This window comes from Puma concolor, chromosome D4 (genome assembly GCF_028749965.1).
Source record: "Puma concolor isolate L17-30 chromosome D4, mPumCon1.1.hap2, whole genome shotgun sequence".
NCBI classification, from domain to species: Eukaryota; Metazoa; Chordata; class Mammalia; order Carnivora; family Felidae; genus Puma; species Puma concolor.
In genome coordinates this window covers 58,345,559-58,371,314 of record NC_141679.1, presented here as the reverse complement: position 1 = coordinate 58,371,314, position 25,756 = coordinate 58,345,559, and the positions used below count along the sequence as shown (strand labels likewise).

Here is a 25,756-nt window from a genome sequence, read left to right as displayed (position 1 = left end):
ACAGATGGAAGGAGAGGGAATCCTAAGCCAGCTCCACACTCAGCGTGGAGCCTGATGCAAGGCTCAATCTCACAACCCTGGGATCATGACCTGAGATGAAACCAAAGTCGGATGCTCAATCGACTGAGCCACCCAGGCACCCCACAGGTTGTATACTTTTAAGTTTTACATTCAGGTCTGTGATCCATTTTGAGTTAACTTTTTGTATGGTGTGAAGAAAGGGTTTCATTTATTTTTTACGTGTGAATATCTAATTGTTGCAGACCATTTATTGAAAAGACTGTCTTTCCCCCCATTGGATTGCCTTGGCACCTTTGTTGAAAATCAATTGACCATAAACGTAAGGATTAATATCTGGACTTTCTATTCTGTTATATCTACTAAACTTAAAGCTATGGCTATCCCCCAGTCATGTTGGGCTTCTTATGCCAAGAGACCAGAAGGCAAGGCAAAGAGTCACTCCTAGTTACATATAACTGATCCTAGTAATCAGGAGGAGATAGGGCTGCTTTTACCCAATGAGGGCTGCTATGGACTAAATATCTGTGTCCCACTAAAATTCATACTTTGAATCCATAATCTATTAACTAGGAAACTCAACCTCTGACTACTATGTATCCAACAGTAGGACCATATATCACAGAGATTCTGAATCAGGTTGTCTGGCTTTCAAGAGAGCTATCATTTCAGTCCAGAAGGTATTCCAGTGCAAACACAACATAGCTGTGGAGTTAGAAGAAAGAATTTAACAGAAAATAAATAAATTAATTAATTAATTAATTAAATAAATGTGGCATTGCATGGAGCAAAGGCATTGTGCATTTTCCATTTAGAGGGGGCTAGGTAAGTATCAGGTTTTAGAATAATACAGAAAGCCAAGCAGCTGATAGTACAACAAAAGACTTGTGTGGTTGTGGCCAATCGGAGAGTAGTACTCACCACAGGACCAAACAAAACTACCCAAGTTGACCAAAGATGATCATGGTGTGATCGATTCCAAGAAGTGACGGACATCATCAAATAAGGAGTCTGATGGGTCTAATATGTGCTCTGTGTTACCTCAGAATGTCAGTTAATTACTGATGACAGTGCTTCCCAAATTTTGATGTTAATATGAATCATCTGGGGATTTTGTTGAAATGCAGATTATAGTTCAGTAAATCCAGAGTGCGACTAGAGATTTTGTAGTTCTAACAAGATCTCAAGTGATGTCACTACTGGTCTTAGACTACACCTTGAGTAGCAAGTACCTAGAATATTCTGGCGGAAGTAGTCTGGCACTGCAGTTGATTTATTAATTTGTTTTTCTGACTGATTTATCTATTCTTGTTTGAGTAATAATTTTGAGACGACTAAAATATTCAGATATATACAGTAATCCCTAAAGTAACCACTAGAAAAGAGATAAAGCCAAAAATTCAATAGATGAATTAAAATGGAATTAGTTCTAAGAACTATTCAGTTAACCCAAGAGATTTCAGGAAAGGAATAAAAGAGGAACAAAAAATAGATGAGATAAATGGAAAACAATAACAAAATAGTAAATCTAAACCCAACTAATCAATGATTACATTAAATAGAAATAGATTAAACATACTAATTAAAATACAGAGACTATCAGACTGGGTAAAAAAGAAAGACAACTTAATTCTGTCTAAAAGAAGCATTTTATTTTTTTTTTAATTTTTTTTTCAACGTTTATTTTTTGGGGGGCAGAGAGAGACAGAGCATGAACGGGGGAGGGGCAGAGAGAGAGGGAGACACAGAATCGGAAACAGGCTCCAGGCTCTGAGCCATCAGCCCAGAGCCTGACGCGGGGCTCGAACTCACGGACCGCGAGATCGTGACCTGGCTGAAGTCAGAGGCTTAACTGACTGCGCCACCCAGGCGCCCCATAAAAGAAGCATTTTAAATATACAGACACATCTAGGTTGAAAAGAAAAGTATGGAAAAATATATCAAACGGTTAGCTGGAGGGTATATAAGTATCAGATAAGGTAGACTTGAATAAAGCATATTACCATAAAAAGAGACATTTCATCATGACAAGGTATAAATCAGGAAAACATAAAAATCATAAATGTATTTCACCTAGTAAAAAACCTCAAAATAATATAAAACAAAATATGGACATAATTAAAGGGATAGATAGGTCCATAGTCAGAATGGGAGATTTTCATATCTGTTTCTCAGTAATTGATAGAACTAGACACAAAAATAAAAAATTAATTCACTATGGAATATAGACCTAAACATAAAAGCTAAAACTATAAACCTTTTTATATAAAACATTGAAAAATATCTTTGTGACTGGGGGTAAGCAAAATTTTCTTTGATAAGATATGGAAAAGAGTAACCAAAAAAGAAAAATTATAGAATACATCAAAATTTGAAACATGTGCTCAGCAGAAGACACTATTAAGAAAATGAATATGGAAGCCACACACACTGAGAGAATATTCACAATACACACATCTGACAAAGACTCGTATCTAAAATATATAAGGGGAGCGCCTGGGTGGCCTAATAGGTTAAACATCTGACTTCGGCTCAGGTCATGATCTCACAGTCTGTGAGTTTGAGCCCCGCATTGGGTTCTGTGCTGACAGCTCAGAGCCTGGAGTCTGCTTCGGATTCTGTGTCTTCATCTCTCTCTGTCCCTCCCCTGCTCACATTCTGTCTCTCTCTCTCTCTCAAAAATAAATAAACATTAAAAAATAATTAAAAAATAACATACATAAGGACTCCTACAAACCATTATTTTTAAACACAACAACAAAGTATATAATGAGCAAAATACTTGAACAGATAATTGACAAAGCTATATGAAGGACCAATGGGCAAGTGATCAAGTGCTCGATATCATTAGTTATCAGGAAAATGCAAAGAAAAATCACAATGAGACCACTACACATCAATCAGTTTGGCTAAAATTTTTAATTTTTTAATGTATATTTATTAACAAGCTGTGCTGTGCTGTGCTGACAGCTCAGAGACTGACACAGGGCTCAAACCCATGAACCGCAAGATTATGACCTGCGCCGAAGCCAGACACTTAACTGAGAGGTTGGCTAAAATTTTAAAGATTGACAACACCGAACACTGATGAGAATGTGATGCACTGAGAACTCTTGTACATTACTGATAGGAGTGTAAAATGGTGTACTTTGGCAAAAGATCTGTTTCTTATAAAACTAAGTGTATATACCTATGCTATGACCCAGCAATCCCATTCTCAGGTATTTAGTCAAGAGAAGTTGAAATACATGTCCACAAAAAGACTTGTATGAGAATGTTAATAATGACTTCATTCATAACAGCCAAAACTGGAAAACAGCCCAGATGTTCTTCAGCAAGGACAAGGGGTAAACAAACTGGGATATCCATATAATGGAGTACTACTCAGCAATAAAAAAAAAAAGGACAAACCACTAAATCATTTAACAACATGGATAAACCTTAAAAACATTCTGAATAAAGACTTAGGCAAAGAATAGTTACTGCATGATTCTATTAATATGATGTTTCTAAAAAGGTGAAAAGTATTAAAACAATGGAAATTGCTCTGGGCATGGTGGTATTGGGGACTGACTGGGAAGGGGCATAAGAAAACTCATTACAGTGGTGGAAATATTCTCTAATTTGATTGGATTTGGGCTACATAGTGTGCACATCTGTCAAAACTCACTGGATCATACACTCAAGGTGTATATATCTCACTGTAAGTAAAATTTACTCCCCAAAAGTGAACAGCTTTCTATCAGTCTGCGTAAATGTATGGATTTGTTGTCACGACTGCTATTGGCAAGGCACAAATTTGTGTAAAGAATTTCCTAGAAGCTTCAACACAACAGGAAGGTGTATTCTATTGGTGGCTTGTTACTGCATTTATTACTGTTACTTTGCTCTAAATCATAGTGAAAAGCCCCTGTCACAAGGTCATTTGAGGGCCCGAGATTCCTTGCGCCATGTGATCTGATGATAGGGACTGATTTGCAGGATGGCTTTGAGTCATGGTTTCACCATATATTTATTTAGTTACTGTTTAGTTACTGTATGCTACTTGTAAAATCACTGTGGAAGGAATACTGTGCTTACTTCAGGCTCATGTATTCAGTGCTACTGAACATGTCTACAATGATTTATGGTCTTCTTACTTCTGAAAGGATGATACACAAGAGGAAGCAACCATGTCCTGTTCAACCCCCAAGAGCTAAGTGAGAAGGAGGGTGATAGGCAAGTTTTGGTCCAGAATGAGGAAAATCCTTCTGATCACTAATGTCCTCTGGCAATGAGACAATGAGATAGCCTTTTGGGAAAACAGGAGGTTCCCTTTCACTGGGATGTGTCACCTCTTCTAGATGTGTCACCTCTTCCTTTCCCTCGCTTCTTCCTCACAGCTCACTCCATGAATCCATTTATTTATTTATTGTTATTTATTTATTGTTGCAAAACAAATTACTACAAAACTTACTAGTTTAGAGGAACACACATGTATTGTTTCATAGTTTTTGTAAGGCAAGAATCTGAGCACTGATTAGCTGGATCTTTCGTTTCAGGGTCTTTCACAAAACTATAATGAAGATGTTGACAATGGCTGGGATCTCTTCTGGTGGTTTCATTGGGGAAGAGGGAAGAGTTTTATTTACAAGCTCACCTACGTGATTGTTGGTCATGTAACTTGAAGGTAGTTGGTCTGAGGATCTCAGTTGTACACTGTCTGCCACACAGTTCCTTGCCTCAGTTCCTGCCCTCAGTTCCTTGCCACACAGGCCTCTCCAATTTGACATTTTGCTTCATTAAACCCAGAAAGACAGTGTAGTCTTTTGGTTAGAATCAAGTCACTAAGGGAAGGGAATTACACAATGCCATGAATATCAGTAGGCAAGAATCAATGAGGGCCATCTTAGAGGCTGCAGCCAGACTCTACCCACATAGAAGACCTAGAATGTTTTCCCTGGACTTTGTTCTTTTTCTTTTTTTTTAAGTTTATTTATTTATTTATTTATTTTGAGAGAGAGAGAGAGAGAGAGAGAGAGAGAGAGAAGTTGGGGGAGGGGCAGAGAGAGAGGGAGAGAGAATCCCAAGCAGGCTCTGGGCTGTCAGCACAGAGCCCTACACAGGGCTAAAACTCATGAACTGTGAGATTGTGACTTGAGCCAAAATCAAGAATTGGATGCTTAACTAACTGAACCACCCAGGCACAACTTCCCTGGACTGTGTTCCATATCTCTTGTTCCATGATGCTTTCCAAACAAATGACTTTTTGAAGCTATGGAAGAAATACTCAAGCCCAAGACCTGTGCCAAGCTCTGTCCCCAAGATGGTTTTCCTTTTCCCACCACCCCTTTCCTGTCTCTTCATGTGTAAATTCTCCCTCATTGTTCAAGGCCTGGCCAGAAATCTCCTCTTTCCTGAAGTCTCCTTAGGGCTCTAGGTGGAAGTTCCCCCCCAAGTGTCCAAAGCCATGCCCTTGAGCACTTGATACAGAAGCATTACGCCTGCAGCTGCTGGTTCCTTAATGCCACAAACATAGGCTGTTTATAAATAATTCATACCTCTCCAGCTGCTCTTTTCAAGAATTTTAAGCACTTTGAAGTTTGTAGACATTCAAGTAGGACATGGAAATGCTTCCCTTGATATTCTTCAGTGGCCTAAGAATGGAAAGTTCTAGCAGGAACAAAGGGAAGAGAAAAAGAAGTTTTCCTAGAGTGCTTTCAGCATAATTAGATCCTGGGGACATTTTCCCAGAAGTATAAAAAGTTTTCTGACTTTGTATGATTCCATTTCCAAACTTTTAATCACTTCAGGGAACACAATAGTCCCAATTACAGCACTGATTTCAAATCGCCTTCTGCATGTACTGGTTGTTCCTTTGGAGATTGTGCCTAAAGCACAGAATCAAGACAGATGGGATGAATGGTTTTCATCCCTTCTTCAAATCAGAGGTGGACATCTCAGCCTGAGCCTTTCAAAATAGTGTTGCTATTTCTGGCCCATGCACTATTCCCAAGCTGTAGGGACCCTTTTTCAGTAGGTTCCTGATAAAGGTAAGTGAGAGTTCTTATCAGAGTAATACTCAACCTTTCGTTAGCACAGTAACATTTCCAGCTTCTCACTTGATTTTTCAAAAAGGTTGGGACTTGAAAAGGGAAGACATGAAGTAGTTTCAGTGGTATTGCAAAGACTGAGGGCCACACAAATATCTTCTTCCTGGATTAGAAAAACCTAGATGGCAGGAAGCCGCTGAAACTTTTCAGTCTCATTTAATGTGATCATCTAATTTTAGAGACACCCCCTGGAAATGAGATGGTTCCATGGTTTCAGAGCCTCTTCTGTATCTCCATGGAGCATTATTCACATAGTAGCCATGGAAATGGCTGGAGTTGTCCCAGAGTTAGGCTCCAGAGGGCACCATTTATATTGCCTGCAATGTAAATGGGATCTGGAGCTGTGCATCATTGTAGCCTGGCCTTGAAGGAGCCTCACTGGCTCAGCAGCCCAGACTTCCTGAGCCCTCCTTCCCCACTTCAACAAAAGCAGTTCTGCTTTACATTTTAGGGCTCTGAATTTAAGAAAGCAAAAGTTCTCTTCCCTTAAAAAAAGAAATTACCTTTACTAAAAAGTTTGAACACCATTGATCTCTTTTAATCCCAACACAGAATAGGGTAACCTAAGGATGTAAGAGAGGGAAGGAAGTACTGAAGTCTAAACAACAAGTTAGAAGGTTAAGAATATAGCCCAAATCTCTGGCTTACAGACCTGATGACTTTCCACAAATTCACTGCAATTCCAGAAGGAAGCTGAGTACCACCGTATGAATAAGGAACTCTTAGGAAGCTGTCTTCTTGGTTCAGTGTGAAGAAAAATTTTCTAATACTCTAGAGCTCTGCAAATAATGGAGTACACCATTTAGAAATGTAATGAGCTCTTCATTCTTAGAAGATATCAAGCTGAAACTAAAAAGCCATGCATCTGTGGGGCATAGAAAATGATCTCGAATGGGAGAGAGGGTTGGACTAGATTACTTGGGGAACAGAATCAGTGACAGAATATTAGTCTGAGTGACATATCTAGCAGATAAGTCAAAAGGCTCAAGGACTACTAATGCCCACTGATTCCTGTATGGATGCTCACCTAGAGGAAAGGTGACCCAGTAGAATGATAAGAAAAAAAGCACTGCTCTACTTATCTATGAGAACTAGATTTCCATAAACTGTGATTTCACTCTGCATCTTTAGAGCCAGTCCTGTAGCTTCGTGGAACATCAGATTCAAACTATTTGGGATGTATTAGCATTTCCAGAGCACAAAGTTACTTTGAGACTCCCTCCCACCCAACACACACACTTGTCTTTCCATCTCTTTTTGTCCTTAGAAGTCCAGCTGGATTTTATATTACCAAAGAGCTTTCCATGACCCTATTTCCATCAATACCCTGGGTGCCCTTATGGATACTCTAGTCTCTTCTGAATCTTTTGCTTCCCTTTCCTGTTAAGTTATGGGCTCACTTAAGCCTGGGTTATGAAGCACCCCTGTTCCTCATAGGAACTGTCATACCCACTTACTGGGGCTCAAAAAGTAGGTGGAAGGATGTTCAGACACAGATGGATGGATGGAAAGCCCTGGAGCCGGTGTTGCCCATGAGAAAGGAGATCTTGGGAACAAGAGTATGTTTTCTGTGAGAATGACCTGGAGAGGAAATTAGTTGTGGATTCACAACTAATCATTTCACTAGTAACCACAAAGTTGGAGAGCATGAAGCAAACTTAATGTTACTTTTCTTATCAAAGTTTAATGAGATGAACTGCCATATGGACATAGAACCAAAAAAAACTGAATGTGTTATGTGTCTTATCTCTAGTCAAATTCATTAAATTATTAGAATCACCATTTTAAACATTGTAAACTTGATGTCCTATGGTCCCAAAGTAATTTCTGATTTTATTGCTTCTTTTGCTTGGAAATAAATAGAGACTGTGGGCTTTCAAGACTATTATCCAATCACTCAGCCTAACTGGAACTTTAGATCATATGCCCTGGGCCTATGCAGGGCAAAGAACATTGAGTTTGGATACCTGGGTGTTTTCCTCTGTTGAAGGAGGAGACATACCATGGAAAGTGTCAACCAGACTGCCTCTGTGGCGGAGTTTATTCTCCTGGGACTCTCGGCCCACCCAAAGCTAGAGAAAACGTTCTTTGTGCTCATCCTCCTGATGTACTTGGTGATCCTGCTGGGTAATGGGGTCCTCATCCTGGTCACTGTGTCTGTCTCCCGCCTGCACACGCCCATGTACTTCTTCCTGGGGAACCTCTCCTTCCTGGACATCTGCTATACAACCTCCTCAGTCCCCCTCATTCTCGACAGCTTCCTGACCCCCAGGAAAACTGTACCCTTCTCAGCCTGTGCTGTGCAAATGTTTCTTTCCTTCGCCATGGGAGCCACAGAGTGTGTGCTTCTGGGCATGATGGCATTTGATCGTTATGTGGCCATTTGTAACCCCCTTAGGTACCCTGTGGTCATGAGCAAGGCGGCCTATATGCCCATGGCTGCCAGCTCCTGGGCAGCTGGAAGTGCTGCCTCCATGGTTCAAACGTCCCTTGCAATGAGACTTCCCTTCTGTGGGAACAACATCATCAACCACTTTACCTGTGAGATCCTGGCTGTCCTGAAGTTGGCCTGTGCTGACATCTCCATCAATGTGATCAGTATGGGAGTGACAAATGTGATCTTCCTGGGGGTCCCAGTTCTGTTCATCTTTGTTTCCTACGTCTTCATCCTCACCACTATCTTGAGGATCCCTTCAGCTGAGGGGAGGAAAAAGGCCTTCTCCACCTGCTCTGCCCACCTCACAGTCGTGGTCGTCTTCTATGGGACTATCCTTTTCATGTATGGGAAGCCCAAATCCAAGGACCCCATGGGGGCAGACAAGCAGGAGCTTTCAGACAAGCTCATCTCCCTCTTCTATGGGGTGGTGACCCCGATGCTCAACCCCATCATCTACAGCCTGAGGAACAAGGATGTGAAGGCTGCTGTGAGAAACTTGGTGAGTCAGAAATGCTTCACCCAGTGAGGTCTGGAGGACAAATGTCCCTGTAGTTCTGTGCTCTTGGCTGCCTGCACCCATGCATCTCAGAAGAATGTGTCCTCCAAGGAAGATAAATGTGAAGAATGATTACCAGAAAACAGAATTCCATATGCAATGGAGAACTTTGGCTGTTACTGGACCCAAGTTCTAAAAACAATAAAACCTAAAACCTGATGGGGTGGGACTTGAAGGGTCGGAAGTGGGTGCTGCTGAAAACACAAATGACTTTGCTGATTCCCTTTTGGGCACGTGTGAATTCACCCTTGTGAGAAGTTTGCCCATTTGTTTTGGGAAAAACAGCTTAGTGTACCTTTGAGTTACATAAATATCCAAAATCCTTCTCTGGAAAGGAGGCAAGGAAGACAGTGTGGGGCAAAACTCCATGGCAGAATAGTATAAAAAATTATCAACATTAGAGATAAAATGGCACTCTTTCAATTTTGTTTTTCTTAGTGGCAGGATTGAGACTGGAGATGAGAATGAAGTTGGCTCTTTCTTTCCCCTGAGGCTCAGATGAGTTGGGATCATGTAGATTCCATGTAGGGCATTTCCACTGACAGCAAGTAAGCTGGATCCTGCAAATGCATGTGGAAGTTCTTAGCCCAGGAGTACTAATAGCTGGTATCTGGTTTTAAGCTTAATTTTCCTGCTGTCAGTAAGTCTTATGTATTTAAGTACACAGTCTGGCCCTACAGTCCAGAGAGTTAGAAGATGGACCTATGGGGGAGAGCAGAGCAGGAGCATCATGTGACCAGCAGAAGATGGAGCAAGGTGGCTGACTGAGGAGAAGTGGAATGATAAAACTGAAAGGCAGAGCCAGTTTACCATGCACCTAAGAAGGGGTCCAGAGGTGTAATGTGTGATGATCTCAGTCACTAGAGACACAAAAAGGAGCAAAGCTACTAAAAGGAAGTGAACTTTGAATGTCTCTTTTTCCTTGAGGTAACTGGATGTCTCTTTTTTTTTTTTTTTTCTGAGAATCAAAATTTTCTGATGAAAATAAATTCTCCCTGCTTGCCTTCCTTGGGTGTCCTGGGCTTCTCCTGTCCGGGATGTGGCCAGCCACCCTCTTTGGCCCCACAGTGCTCTCCTGGCCACACTGGTCAGAAACGTGGACACTGGTCACTGCCTATGTGAGTCCTTAGCCTCTCAGGCTGCTCCTGTCTCACCATTTCAAACCTGGTATTATTTGTCTCATTCTGGTGTGAGTTTGCCTTTCTTCATTGAGCACAGAGCCTATCTATGTCCATCTTAGCTCACTACAGAGAGGATGACATCAACTTGGGATCAACTCCAACCTTTGTAAGTCAAGAATTGACCTAAAAATGAAACATACTTGTAGAGCAAAATTCCTTTTCAATATCACTAGTTTTGACTAAGAGAACTGTAACTAGTTTCTACCCAGATCTTTCCATAGGACTCTACAGGACTCCTTCAGCTGCCCAAAGTGCTGCCATCAGAGAGCTTTCAGCTGGCAGTCTTCTTCAGGAATTAGCTAAAGACTGCTCTTAGCTGAAGAGTGGACTCACATAAGGTCATGCCCCCTTCCTCAGGGCAGCCCATATCCAATGATTGACTGATGAAGAGATATAAATGTCTTACCCCCCCCCCCCACTCAGGATAACTCTGAAAGGTGGCCCTACTTCCAGAGTTCCCCACAGGGTTGACTGAGGCCTTTGTTGAGACTACATCACAGGCCAACTCCTCCCTCTGCCCAATCTGGCTTTCTATCCTCCCTTCCACCAGTGTTGATCACAAGAGCACTCCCTAATAAACATTATGCACCTCAATCTCCATACCAGAGTCTGTTTCCTGGCAAACCCAAACCATGTCATCATGCAAACTCCATTGCTTATGTAATACATATATTCTCTCTTCAGAATCTATGGACCAACCACCTCCCCCCTACCCCGCTGGCAATCATTACAAAACTCATGTAGAATAGTTGTGATGTGGGAAACAAAGGCAGAGAGAAATGTGGATAAAATTAAATTTTCCTACAGCTTATAGCCCATTGACAAGTCCTTGAAACAGAGTGACCTTCCTCAAGGAGCTCAGTTGCCTCCATGTTGACACTTTGCTGAGGAACAAAAGGCAATCTTAGCTCAACCCCTCAGGATCCTGTGAGTCTTCTTTAGCATATGAAAATTCCTTTGGAAACTTCCTTTATCTCTACTCCCCCTAAGATATATATTAGCAATCATTCTCCAAACATATGGGCCACTGATACACATCTAAAGGGTCTCATGACTAAGGTTTTACTAGAGAGTAGTAAACGACCTTATCCTAACAACAGCTAGCCCCTCAAGGTCCTGGAAACTTTGCTTCCAAATTCCTTAGAGACTTATGCTATTCCTAACCACCCCCCCCCCCCAAACTTGAAGGTATATAATCAGTCACCCATTGCAACCCCAGTGCAGCTCTTTCTGCCCATGGGTCCTCCCCATGCTTTAATAAAACCACATTTTTGCACTGAAGACATCTCAAGAATTCTCTCTTGGCCATCAGCTCTGAACCCCTTCAAACTGCATCAGTTGTGTTAGCATCAGAAGCTTTAGAACCAGATCTTAGTTAGTTTCCAATTCCTCTATCAACTTACTTTGAAGTTTGTTTTATTTTTTTTTAATTTTTTTAACGTTTATTTATTTTTGAGACAGAGAGAGACAGAGAATGAACAGGGGAGGGTCAGAGAGAGGGAGACACAGAATATGAAGCAGGCTCCAGGCTCTGAGCTGTCAGCACAGAGCCCGACGCGGGGCTAGAACTCACGGACCACGAGATCATGACCTGAGCCAAAGTCGGCCGCCTAACTGACTGAGCCACCCAGGCGCCCCTGAAGTTTGTTTTATATTGTAGTTAACCTCTCTGAAATTGGCTTACCACCGCTGTCCTGCCCACCTCCCTAGTTCAGTGTTTCCCATTCCCATTTTATTTGCCATGAACCACATAGAAAATAATTAATTTGTATGGCACCGTGGGATAAGTGGATGGGTCTACTCATGATGAAGGAAATTAACCTGGGGACTTAGGTCACAACATGTCCTGCTTAGTGACCCCAGGGGGACTCAGCTTGGCATATCTGGAGCCTATGGCATACTAACTAGAAAGCTCTGCCAGAGGCAGACATGTTTCTTCCTTAGCATATGATGAGAGGACAGCCATGCCCCTTCTCCTGGGCACAGATGATTGCATTCTTGACCAAAACAAAGCTAATCATATTTTCTCTCCAAGGAATATGAATGTGAATATAGAGACCCTTGTTAGTTGGCATAGGGCTCTTGAGCTGAGAGACCACATAACATAGGACTAACGTGGCCATGTGTCTTGCAAGAAAGAGAAAGCTGGTCTGCAGAGAAATGACAAATAAAATGCTCAAAGAGCATCATATAATACATGACCTAAGACTTAGAGAATTCCTCTCTCTTTCATTTTATGGAAAAATTTAAATCTAGAGAAAAGTAGAGAAGATAATAAAACAAATCCTTAGGTATTCATATCCAGATGCAACAATGATCCATTCATGACCAATCTTGTTCATCTATATGCCCATGAATTATTTCTCCCTTTCTTGAATTATTTTGAAACAAATCACAGATACCCATAGCATATCATCCTTAAGTATTTCTGTATTTACCTCTAAAAATGACTAATACTCTTATAAAATATAAATCAACCCTAATTCCTTGATATCATCAATTATCTAGGATTATATATTTCTCCAAATGTCTTATAAATGCTGTAATTATTTCAGTGTGTGTACTTAAACTAAAATCCAAGTAAGACTACACATTATGATTAGTTTGCTTTACTCTTTGGTTCTCTCTCCCCTCTCCAATGCCCCTCTTGCTTCCCCCTCCCCCTCTCCCTCTTAATTTCCTCTTAATTTGCTAGATCCAGCTCCCAGAACTCAGAGAAACATTTTACTTACTGGACCACTGATATGTTATAAAAGGATATAATTCAAGAATAGCCAGATGGAAGAGATGCATAGGGAAAGATATGAGAAAGTGTTCAGAGACTCCACTCCCTCCCCATTCTCTCCCATCTTCACATGTTTACCAACACAGAAGTTCTCTGAACCCCAATCTTTGAGGGTTTTTTGGAGGATTCATTACATAGGTGATGTATATGGGAAGGAATAAGAAGACAATCTTAATCAATGAGGTTAAGCAAAAATTCTGCAGAAATTATAAGTATGAATTTTATATACATATAAATATTTTATATTTACACATATTTTCTGTTCCCATTGAAAGGCTTAGAAACTATGAGAAACTCAAAAGCACCCTTGGCACCCAGATTGAGTTTATAAATACCATTCCCCACTGAAAGAAATAAGAATTTCTTAAAGAAAATGACTATGGAGCTAATATCCAAAGAATGGAGAGGGCTTAAAGTTGTTAGAAGCAGTTAGTTAGGTTCTTAAGCATTTATTTTTTAAAATGTTTTATTTATTTTTGAGAGAGAGGGAGCACGCACAAGAGTAGGGGTGTGTAAGTGGGAGAGGGAGACAGAGGATCCAAAGTGGGTCGGTTCTATGCTGACAACAGAGAGCCAGAACCAGGGCTGAAACTCAAAAACCGTGAGATCATGACCTGAGCTGAAGTTGGATACTTCACCGACTGAGCCACGCAGGCATGCTAAAGCAATTAGTTAGGTTCTAACAGGATGCCTGGAAGCCACCAAACAGGAAGTCATGGCTAAAGTCAAAGGCCTATCCTGGCAGCACAGCAAAACAAAGCCATAAGAAACCAGATCAAACCAGACAGGCCCAAGATGGCTGACAAAGTCTCCTCCCTAAGGGTGCCATGACAGAAAACCCCTGACCAAGTAAGGAAGAAAAGGTATATAACCCACATTCCTGGAAGAGACCACCCTGCTTCCAAGAAAATCTCCACCTTCAAGTAATGAATATTCTACCCCTTTGTTAACAACTGTCAATTAAAGATAGAAATCCAAACTCCAGTGGGCATAGTTCCCCTTTAAGCTCACCCACTCTCACAACTAAAGAGTGTACTTTTACCTTAATAAACCCTCTTGTTTCTGCTGCTCATCTGCCATGTTGTTTGTCCTTGAATTCTTTCTCATGATGAGACCAACAGGCCTCAGCAATATCTTTTGGATGGGCTGTGTCAGAGCCTGAGGTATCCCTAGTCCACCCACCAACAAAGTTATACCAACAAAATAAAATGTTAAGAGCTAATGTGGACACAGCTCCTGTAAACAGCAGAAGTGAGTCAGGCTGTCCCTGTGATATGTTTCCCGATTCCTGTGTGGCTGTCAGTATCGGGGCCAATCATAATAGCTGAGGCAATGGTGTGAGCCCTTCCACTTGTTCCTGAGCTTTCCACAAGAGACCCAAGCTCACATGTGTCGTACTGAGGGGTGACAGTCTGTGGAAGAGTTGCAGGAGAAATCCAACTTGGGGAGAGAGAGAGACTCCAAACAAGACCCTCAAGGCATCTCAAAGCTCAGACTTTCTGAAACAGGAAGAGTGCAACAAAGGAAGGTATGTAGTTCAGACAAGTAAGATGGCAGATCCTCTCTGAATAGGGCCAGAAATTCTTAATTCTGCAAGCTGGTTCCGCTCAAGATAGATGTTTCCAGGGGCGCCTGGGTGGCTTGGTCGGTTAAGCGTCCGACTTTGGGTCAGGTCATGATCTCACGGTCCGTGAGTTCGAGCCCCGTGTCGGGCTCTGTGCTGACAGCTCAGAGCCTGGAGCCTGTTTCAGATTCTGTGTCTCCCTCTCTCTCTGCCTCTCCCCTGTTCATGCTCTGTCTCTCTCTGGCTCAAAAATAAATAAACGTTAAAAAAAAATTAAAAAAAAAAAAAGATAGATGTTTCCAATATTTAAGAGCCACTTAGAAAAGACAGGTTTGTTAAACATTTGAAAAGGTGGACCCATAGCCAGAAGCTAGGTACCTGGGGTCAGTGGTGCTCTAGGTTTTAAAATCATGCTTCCTTATAATTTACACTGTTATTTATTTATAAAATGCATAAATGTTCTCCTGTACCAAGATATTATATACATTATTAAATGTTTACAAAAATAGAAATTGAAAAAGATGGGATAAAAGTAAAAATATAAAAAGAAGGGTTAACATTGAGCAAAGGAGAAATTAAGGGTAGGTGACAAATTCATTTACTAGTTTATTCAGCAGCTATTCATTGAATGCCTAATGTAAGCCAGGCTCAGTTTTTATACTTCAGATACGTTTGTAAACGGTGTAGAAAAAAATCCCTGCTTCTGTGAAAATTGCACTCTAGCAGATGGAAACAGACAAGATAAATGACTAACATAAATAAGAAAATAATAGGGGATGCTGGAAACTGCACAGAATCAGGACTGAGGCATAAAGGAGGACTGAACACATGCACCTAATTTTGCTCCCTCTTGCAACCCACAAAAACTATAGTTAACTTTTTTGGTTTTGTTTCACTTTTTTAAAGTGACAAAATCCACAAGATTAAGAAGAAGGGGGACAGCAGTGTGATAACATCCTGAAGGCTGGAAAGTAGATGTGGTCATTTCCACTGCAGATCTAACAGACCTACATCCTGAGCCAGAAACTAGGAGAGCACTGCACTGCAACCAGATCTCCAGCACTGAGCAGCCATTGCACCACATCCTCTAGGTCCAGGGGTGAAGGGGTGCTACTAAAACAGGAGGATTAGGCCAAAAAAATGTATAAGAAACAGAGTCCCTATACCCCCTCCCTCATCCCATGACATTGGCCAACTGTCCCTTACCAATCCCAACAAAAATTTCTTCTCTGGAGAAGATAAAACACATGATCATAAGAAAGACTTCAAACAACAGGACATCACTTCTGCAATCAAGTGGACTTTTTCAAGCACACAGCTGCTATACCTATGAAACTCTCATGGCAAGAGCTAGGACCAGATTCATTTAGGACTCTCCCAATGCCCTGTAGAGGCCTAGCCTATGCTAGGAGTTTGGACTCTATGTGGTGGGACACAGACAAGCAGAAACTTTCTAGGTCACTTGATTCTTTCCAACCCCAAGGTCCTGAATTTGGAAATGCCAGTGGTATTGAGCTACAAGGATCTGTCCTGTGTAGTGAGTTTCACACTCTCCTAGACCTATCATGGGTTCTACTGAGAGCTCTCACTGACTGGGGTTTATGTTAATTCTGGCAGGACCAGGATGACCTGTCCTCTCTAATGTTTTCCAATAGCTCAGCAGGATGGGTATAAAGGAAAGGAGGGCGAAGAAAGTATTTCTGGAGGGACTTCAAAATAATTGGATCTTGGGGACATAATCCCAGATGTATAAAGTTTCTAAACTTTGTCACTTCAGTTTCTAAACTTTAAATCACTTCAGGGACTAGAATAATCCCAATAGCGGGGTGGAATTTAACTGGCTTCATGTACGTAATACATGGTCCTTTGTGAATTTTACCCAAACCCAGAACGAAGACCAGAAAACTTAGCTCTCATCCATTTCAGGTGCTAACTCCTCTGTCTGCTACTTTCAGATCAGATTGGCTATGTTCAGCCTCTGGACTATTCCAAGACCTCAGAAAAGTGGTGTTCTTTATTGACCTGTTTACAGAAAAGGTAAGAGAGAATTTGTAAAAGAATATGTAAACTCTTGTGAGCCCAGCCCAATTCCTGGCTTCATTCCTTGTGACTAAGTGGCATGGGGAGAACTTGAAGGAAAGAGAGAAGGACATCTTAGTGGTGGGACAGAAAGTGAAGAATGAGGAATTCATGAGATCATTTTGTCCCTGGATAGAATATCTCTAAATATATCCCATTCCAAAGAGCATATTAGGAAAACAGAGGCCCAGAGAGGAAAAGGGAGTTGATAATCCCCATACATTGAGTGACTGGTGAAGTACAATTCTTCTGGTAAGTGCTCCAAAGAGTTTGGCAGGTGAGTGAAGGAATGCATGAATAAATATCCCAGGGGCCTGTGGACTGTGAGAGAGAACTAAAAAAGAGGAGGAAATTCGTATCTAAAATTGCTTGGATCAGCAACTGAGAATGAAGATCTGTTATTTCCACCAGACTTATGTCCCAAAAGAATAAAAATTCATACAAATGGAGTATAGCACGTCTCACAAAATTGATTAAAATGGATCAGCCACACATGGTATAGCCTGAAGTAAACATGTGATGTTAATCTTAAATGTGATTCAGAAAATTAAATCCAATTTTGTGAAATGTCAAACACCTCCATGGGTAGCCAAATATCACAAAGTAGATTTTGACTAATTTCTCTGCATTTTATTAGAACAATGTAAAGAGACCCAGATTGCCAAGGCTGTTCTCCAGCTGCTCAGCAAGACAAGTTTCCTCACTGGCTTTCTGGCCACTTTAGGCATCAGAGAATCATGAAGTTGGCTTTCTGAGGGAAGATACACCATGGAGAGATCCAATTGGACTTCTCCTGTGATGGGGTTCATTCTCCTGGGCCTCTCAGCCCACCCAAAGCTGGAGAAAACGTTCTTTGTGCTCATCCTCCTGATGTACTTCGTGATCCTGCTGGGTAATGGGGTCCTCATCCTGGTCACTGTGTCTGTCTCCCGCCTGCACACGCCCATGTACTTCTTCCTGGGGAACCTCTCCTTCCTGGACATCTGCTATACAACCTCCTCAGTCCCCCTCATTCTCGACAGCTTCCTGACCCCCAGGAAAACTGTACCCTTCTCAGCCTGTGCTGTGCAAATGTTTCTTTCCTTCGCCATGGGAGCCACAGAGTGTGTGCTTCTGGGCATGATGGCATTTGATCGTTATGTGGCCATTTGTAACCCCCTTAGGTACCCTGTGGTCATGAGCAAGGCTGTCTACGTGCCCATGGCTGCCAGCTCCTGGGCAGCTGGAAGCACGACCGCCATGGTGCAAACATCCTTAGCAATGCGGTTGCCCTTCTGTGGTGACAACGTCATTAACCACTTCACCTGTGAGATCTTGGCTGTCCTGAAGTTGGCCTGTGCTGATATCTCCATCAATGTGATCAGTATGGCAGTAGCCAATGTGATCTTCCTGGGGGTCCCAGTTCTGTTCATCTTTATCTCCTACCTCTTCATCCTCACCACTATCCTGAGGATCCCCTCAGCTGAGGGGAGGAAAAAGGCCTTCTCCACCTGCTCTGCCCACCTCACAGCTGTGGTCATCTTCTATGGGACTATCCTTTTCATGTATGGGAAGCCCAAATCCAAGGACCCCCTGGGGGCAGACAAGCAGGACCTTTCAGATAAGCTCATCTCCCTCTTCTATGGGGTGGTGACCCCGATGCTCAACCCCATCATCTACAGCCTGAGGAACAAGGACGTGAAGGCCGCTGTGAGGAACCTGGTATTTCAGAAACACTTCATCCAGTGATGGTGGAAGGGTCATGATAGATCTCTATTATATAATTTCTCTCACCTAAGTGTCTCAGGGGATAAGAAAAAGGGCCAATTTCATCAAGGGTACATAGACAAAACTAATGACACAGAAGGCTTTATATGAATAGGAAGCATTTAATTGGACTTTTCTACCCCATTCTATAAGCAATTCTACAAAAGTATATGCCATTGGTCAAGCCTTATAGTTATCTATCTCTGTGATGCATTACTGAACTTATTGATGTCCAGGAAAGTAACTTTTCCAGTTTTATTTTTAACTGACAAAAAGCTCTAGTCTAGGGGTACCTGGGTGGCTTAGTCGATTGTCTGATTTCATTTCAATTCGAGTCATGATCTCACAGTCTGTGGGTTTGAGCCCTGTGTCAGGCTCTTTGCTGACAGTGTGGAGCCTGCTTGGGATTCTCTCTCCCTCTCTCTCTGCCCCTCCCCACCTTGTGGGCTCTCTCTCTCAAAATAAATAAACAAACATTAAAAAAAAAAAAGCTCTAATCAATAGATCTGTAATTCATTTGCTCCTTGGCCTCTTTCTTGGAACATATTTGGATGGGTCCTTGATTCATGTTACCTTTCAACACATCTTACTCCATATTAAACAAAAGTAATATTTTTATCTTTATCCTCATTGTTTCTTTCTCCTTATTTTCATATTAACTCCTCAAATTGTTTCCTGAATTGTTCTCTTCCTGTCTCCATAATTAACCTCTTATCCTTAATCATAGTCCCTACCAGAAAATCATTCACGCTTTCGGAGCAAAGAAGAGGGTGAGTAGGTTGTGGCAAAACTGATACCAGGGTCAAAGGCTCTGGCCTTTTTTCTTTCCCCTTTTTGAAGATGTTGTTCACCCCTGGCTTCTGTCCCTGGATAGCAGTGGCCTCCCATAGGTCATCAGAGTGATTTGGAAACAGAGATGTATTTAGGAGAATCAAATGAATTCTATTAATTTCCTGACCTAGCTTGACCAACCATGCAGCCAAGTGACCATCGTGGCATGACACTACATGGCAGTCAGATGGAGAAGAAGGTGATGTTCACCAGGAGACATCTAAGAGTCATCCACATGATTGGTGAGGAATTCCAAGCCAGTTCCCAATAGTCATCAATCTAGAAGTCCAGCTAAAAGAATGAGTGGAATAGAAAACCTCTGTTAGCTGACATGAACTTTTAATCCAATAGGAAGGAAATAAACCAACCATAAAGCAAACAGCCTTTGCTGACAAAGAGTTATTGCAAAAAGATAGTTAAGCGCAGTGAAGAAAAGTCTCAGTGGAACTCGGGAGGCTACGGAGTCAATAAAACAAAAGCAGTTTGCCAAAGAGAAGCTAAAAGAAAAGGTGACTGGGAGATAAAAACATGACCCTAGGGGGGAAAATCCACATTATTTATCAAATAAAATTCAGCAGAAAGTATTTAAAAGTAGATAAAACAATGCTTAAAATGAATTTTTACATTAAAAATAACTTAAATTTCTCTCCTAGTCTTCAGAGGGAAAAAAAGGGGGGGGAGGTTCAGTTATTCGAGAAAAGATGAGAGACATAAAAGATAGACCGGGGGGATCCATTATGTAATTCTTGAGGAGAAAACAGAGCAGATAAAAAGCAAATAGTAATTAAGGAGGAGAAAAAACATTCTGCTGAACAGATAAAATTTCATTCATAAAAGTTTCATGAATCACCAGGTAAGAATTGTAGCAAATGACACACCTATACACAGTCGATACAAGGATAATTTTTAATTCTCATCTATGTTAAAATAATTCTATAGACTTTTCCACAGGAGAAAAGCATATTTTCTAACAAGGGATAGGAATCTGGCTGCCATTGGCCTGCTTTTCTGTTACCCTAAATGTAGATGCCAGTGGAACAAGGTTTTCTGAGTTCTGACAGAAATGGGCTGTGAGTCCTGAATTCTATGCACCCTGACCATTGCACAAATGTAAGACTTGAAAAGACATTTTTGGCACGTGCACACACAGAAAGCACGTACCCCTATAATCTCTTTCTGAAAAAGAAGTTTTATTTATAAAGTTCTCCCAATAGCTTAAAATAAATAATTGAACGAATGTGACAGATATGGTATATAAGACGCTAATGATCAAATGCTTAAGAATAATAAAGTCTAATGAACTCTTGATACCAAATTTGCCAAGACAAATATATGAATTATTAGAAAACACATAGAGGGAAACACTGATAACAAAACAATGGTATAACTCCAGTTACAATTCTAGATGACTTTATTAAGCTGAGAAATTAAGAAAGAGAAGTAAAGGTACAACCCATTTAAGGTTTCATCTTATGAAGGATGTATCAGGAAGGGGAATCTTATAAGTATAATTCACTGCATTGATACTGAAATACAAGTCTTAATATGCTTGTTGAAATTTTAAGAGACAAGACGAGTAGAAAAGCATTAGGATGAACACTTTTGAAAGAATTAGAGGATTGTGAATGAACAAAAAAAGTTGATCAAATGAAAAAAAGTCATTTATTGAATCTGAGTAGATTAAAATCATTGTATATTAAACAAATGATACACATTACCCAGTTTTTAAAGGAGTTTCAGGGTTTCTAACATTAGGAATGTTAGATCTATTGCAACCGTTTTATTAATAGATTCAAGCAGAAAAAGTGATCTCATTGACAAATGTTGAGAAGTCATTTGATAACATTTAATATTTATTTCTGACTTTTTAAAAGTAGCAGACTTGAATAGAGGAAACCATCCCTGACATGAAAGAAAATATCAGAACATCGGCCTGTAGCATGTCTACAACTTGGATTAGAACACCTGCTTTCAATGTCTACATCATTCTGCAGAGTCTAACTAATTAGATGAGGCCAGAAAAATAAAGGACAAAAATAATGAAAAGAAGAAAAAAAAAAGAAAACTATTCACAGACGTTGTTCAACTACAAAAATTTTAATCAAATGTCAAAGCTACTAGAAGTAGTAGGAAAGTACACTAGAGTGGTTGTACATAATTCACAGCAGTCACAAAAATTTTTAAATACCTTGGGAAAATATATAAAGAAGTATGAAAGAACTATATGAATATCATGTATTTATAATCACACATGAACAGAAGAAATAAAGAAACAGTTTCATTTTGGAGGAAGGAAGTGCCCTGAATGTAAGCTTTAGGACATTTAACTATCCTCCAAGTGCTCTCATTCAAAGCCTTTCTCCCCCTTGCCAACAGGTTGGGATGAGCCATGCTCCATTCACTTTCCCATCCTTAGAGCAAGCACATGCTGTTAGTTGGGAAAGAAGGTTCAAGCTCAGGGCTTGGAGGCAAAGGTGAAGGCTCACTGACCTAAAGGTTACAGAAGCAAAGAAAACCAGCCTCAATTCAGCCCTTGCTTTTGGAGATAACCAAGGAGTCTAGAACAGACCACTGACAAATGGAGGTTTTCAGAGCTCTGCTTATGTGCTGATTAATTTCCACCTCATTACAACCAGTGACCATTTATCTCAGGTTAGGATGACGTCTTAAATCTTCAAGAGATTACAGCAGCCAATGAAAGTTATTACAAACATGATCAAATCAAGCAACACAGATAATCACAGACAACAGGTCAAGAATGTAATCACCCAAATAGCTTAAATCAGAGCATTTCAGATGCTGGACTGCAGGAAAGGACCAGGTGTGGAAGCAGGACCTGACTGCTTCTTCCAACAGAATGCCAGGAAGGAATGTAGGAGTGGGGGAGGGGTTGCAGAGATGCTGTCCCAGCTGCAGGTTCCATGCTTACCTCTGGTGTTTGCAGAGTTGAACTGAGTGTCCCTCAAAATTCTTTGATGGTATCAAGATAAGTATTATGAGGGTCAAACAAAATTTGATCCATACCCAGATTTGGCTAAAGGTTGCAAATATGCAATGTCCACTATAAGCACTCATAAGACACAGCTGAACCCCCTAAGAATGCCATCACAGAGGTCAGCTATATCCTGTACTGTGCACCTATTATTTTGGGTGTTGGGGGGAACTGCTCGCTCTCACTCTTATGTGATTCTAATGAGGCTGCCAATCATAGTACACCAGCTCTTGGCACAGCAATCGGGTCTAATGGAAGTCATGTAACCTAAGTCAAACTAACCAGAGCCATTCCTCAGGAAATTTCTAATTGGAGCATGCAGAGAAAGGGTCTTGTATTAGCTTTCTATGCTGCATGGAGGATCATCACTAACTTAGTGGCTCAAAACAACACACATTTATAATCTTGCAGTTTTGTAAGTCAGGAGTTCAACCAAGTCCTCCACAAGGCTGCAGTGTAGGTGTTGGCCAGGGCTCGGTTCTCACCTGGAGACTCAAACAGAAGAATGTGAATTAGGCTCTTGACAACTCTCTTCCCTATCACATGAGGAAATCTGTCCACCAGCGTTTAAAATGAAGCCAGGAAAAAACAAGTAGAGATAAGAAACAGATGGAGAGACCCAGGGTCCTAATGACATGTAGAGTCCCTAATTCCAGCTATGCCTGAGACTGAATCCACCCTTGAACTTCTCAGTTGTATGAACATTAAAGTTCTTTTTGGGATTAAGCCGGTTGGAATAAGTTTTCTATCTAGCAGCCTAGGAAGTCTTAACAATTACAAAGCCCAGAGAAAAGCATCTTTATATGGTCTCCCTCTCTTGCTGACCACTGCATTCTCCACCTGCAATTCTACATTTATATAACATGGTAGGTCATTCTCAGTTGAGATACAAGAAACCGCAAACCAGTCTTGGTCAAATCCCAGGCTCTTTTTCAAATAAAAGAAAAGGAATAAACTCCTTTCAGGCCTGTACTATCCACGAACATAGATGCAAAATCCTAAATTGATTGTGGCATCAGAGGAGGCTGAGCAAGGACATGGGACTTTTTTTTTTTTTAACATTTATTTTTGAGAGACAGAGAAAGAGCACGAGCACAGGAGGGGCAGAGAGAGAGGCAGACACCGAATCCAAAGCAGGCTCCAAGCTCTGAGCTGTCAGCACAGGCCCGACGTGGGGCTCAAACTCACAAACTGCAAGATCATGACCGAGCCGAAGTCGGACGCTTAACCAACTGAGCCACCCAGGCGCCCCAGAGACATGGGACTTTTATCTCCGTTAAGTTGTAAAAAAATCTCCACTTTGCAGTGTCAGTGGAGAGCATGTGGGAAGCCTAGACTTTCACCCCTAACCCTGCATAATGAGGTGCCCCTTTTCCTTCCCACTTGGGTGGTATCAGAGAGGGTCTAAAGGAGAGTCAGGACTTGTGCCTATGGTAATGAGGCCACCCTTCTTATGGTGTCAGTGGAGGACTTGGGAGTAGTAACTATATACCCTTGCCCCTGCCAGCCAGGAAGGAATCAATCAGCAGAGCCCTAGTGGGGAGCTGAAGTTCATCCTCTCTAGCAGCAAGGGGGATCTCCTCCACCAGGGAAGGACAGGCTGGTTCAATAAGCAAAGATCAGTCAATGCAATCTATCGTATTAACAAGCTAAATTAAAAAAAAAAAAAAAAACTGAAATGAGTGAAACAGGAAAAGCATTTGAAAAACCAATGCCCATTCATGGTGAAAAACAAAACAAACAAACAAACAAACAAACAAACAAACAAAAAACCTTTCAGCATTGAATTGGAGGTCCCAGCCAGTGCAGTAGGGCAAGAGACAAGTCTAACTATTTTGAAGGAAGAAAAAAACTTTCATTGTTCACTGGTGTTATTATTGCCTACTATATAGAAAATCTAAAATAACTTGAAGATATATTATAAATATTTAAAAGAGCTGGGGCACCTGGGTGGCTCAGTCAGTTAAGCATCTGGCTTCATTCAGCTCAGGCCATGATCTCACAGTTTGCAAGTTTGAGCCCCACACTGGGATCTCTGCTGACAGCTCAGAGCCTGGAGCCTGCTTCAGATTCTGTGTCTCCCTCTCTCTCTGCCCCTCCCTCACTCAGGCTCTGTCTCTCTCTAGCAAATAAATAAAACCATTAAAAGAATTTTATAAATATTTAAAAGAGTTTAGCAAGGTTCCTCAACACTAAATCAATATACAAAAACAAATATTGTATTTCTATATTCTACCAACAGATTATGAAATATTTTTAAAGACATAAAGAAATATGAATATATGTATTGGGGTGCTTAGGTGGCTCAGTCAGTTAAGCATCCAACTTCAGCTCAGGTCATGATCTCATGGTTCATGGGTCCGAGCCCTGTTTTGGGATCTGTACTGACAGGTTGGAGCCTGGAGACTGTTTTGGATTCTGTGTCTCCCTCTCTTTCTGACCCTCCCCCACTCATGTTCTGTCTCTCTCTCTCTCTCTCTCTCTCTCAAAAATAAATAAACATTTTAAAAAATTAAAAAATACATATGTATTTATATATTTAAATATAAAAATTAATATATTTATGTTAAAATATAAATATCCTCATACAGGGTTAAATCTGACAAAAGATCTCCAAGACCTTCATGCATAAAAGTATAAATTATAACATGTTTTGAACAATATTAAAACAGAGAAATATTTCCATTTAATGGGTTGGAAAATTCAATATTATGGAGATATTAGTTCCCCTCAAATTGATCTATAGAATAAATGTAAAACCAATTTATACATTCCCAAAACAATTACTGTAGAATTCAAGAAGTTGGGTCCATAATTTATATAGAAGAACAAAGAACTAAAAACAGTCATCACACATTTGAAGAAGTATTAGGTGGGGATAAAGGGACTCACCCTACAAGATATCAAAGTATACTAAAAAGCAATATTAATTAGGGCAGTGTGGCATCAACACAGGAACAGACAGGTAAGCCATTTGGAAAAGAATAGAGATCCCAGAAATGAACCCCTTCATGTCTGGACATTTGATGTATAACAGAGAGGCTATTACAGATCACTAGGGAAAGGATGGGTCACAAATGTAGGCAGGACAATTGGACATATGTGTACCAAGGAGAAGTATATAAAATATTTATAGCAGCATTCAACTAGGAGGCAACCCAATTATCCTTTGAAGTAGAATGTATAAATAAGCTGTGCTACATTCATAGAATAGAATTTAGCAATACAAATTAATGAATTTAGTTACACTCGTAAATATGAATGAGCCTCACAAACATAATATTGACAGAAGAAGCAAGTTAAAAAGAATAACTACAAGCAATTGAATTGATACGGAGTTTAGAAAGAGGAAAGCCTAAACTATACTGTTTAAGGATGCATACACAGATGATAAAACTCATGAAAAACAAGGAAATGATTATAACTAAAATTGGAATGTGGCTATCTCTGGGAGGAGAGGGAGAGGATGGACAGG

At 40.8% G+C, this 25,756-nt stretch overlaps 2 protein-coding genes across 2 annotated transcripts; both read left to right on the top strand.

Moving 5' to 3' along the window:
- Positions 1-8,113: 8,113 nt before the first annotated feature.
- On the top strand, positions 8,114-9,073 carry LOC112851158 (olfactory receptor 13C7). Its single transcript, XM_025914705.2, has one exon. The coding sequence runs from the start codon at positions 8,114-8,116 to the stop codon at positions 9,071-9,073; it is 960 nt and encodes a 319-aa protein (XP_025770490.1).
- Positions 9,074-17,480: 8,407 nt separating this feature from the next.
- LOC112851201 (olfactory receptor 13C7-like) lies at positions 17,481-18,440 on the top strand. Its single transcript, XM_025914750.1, has one exon. It carries the CDS (start codon positions 17,481-17,483, stop codon positions 18,438-18,440), a length of 960 nt encoding a protein of 319 aa, XP_025770535.1.
- Positions 18,441-25,756: the final 7,316 nt, after the last annotated feature.

What these genes read in the sequence shown, in the direction of transcription:
- LOC112851158 (XM_025914705.2), top strand. Translation starts at nt 8,114, where the DNA reads ATGGAAAGTGTCAACCAGACTGCCTCTGTGGCGGAGTTTATTCTCCTG.
- LOC112851201 (XM_025914750.1), top strand. Translation starts at nt 17,481, where the DNA reads ATGGAGAGATCCAATTGGACTTCTCCTGTGATGGGGTTCATTCTCCTG.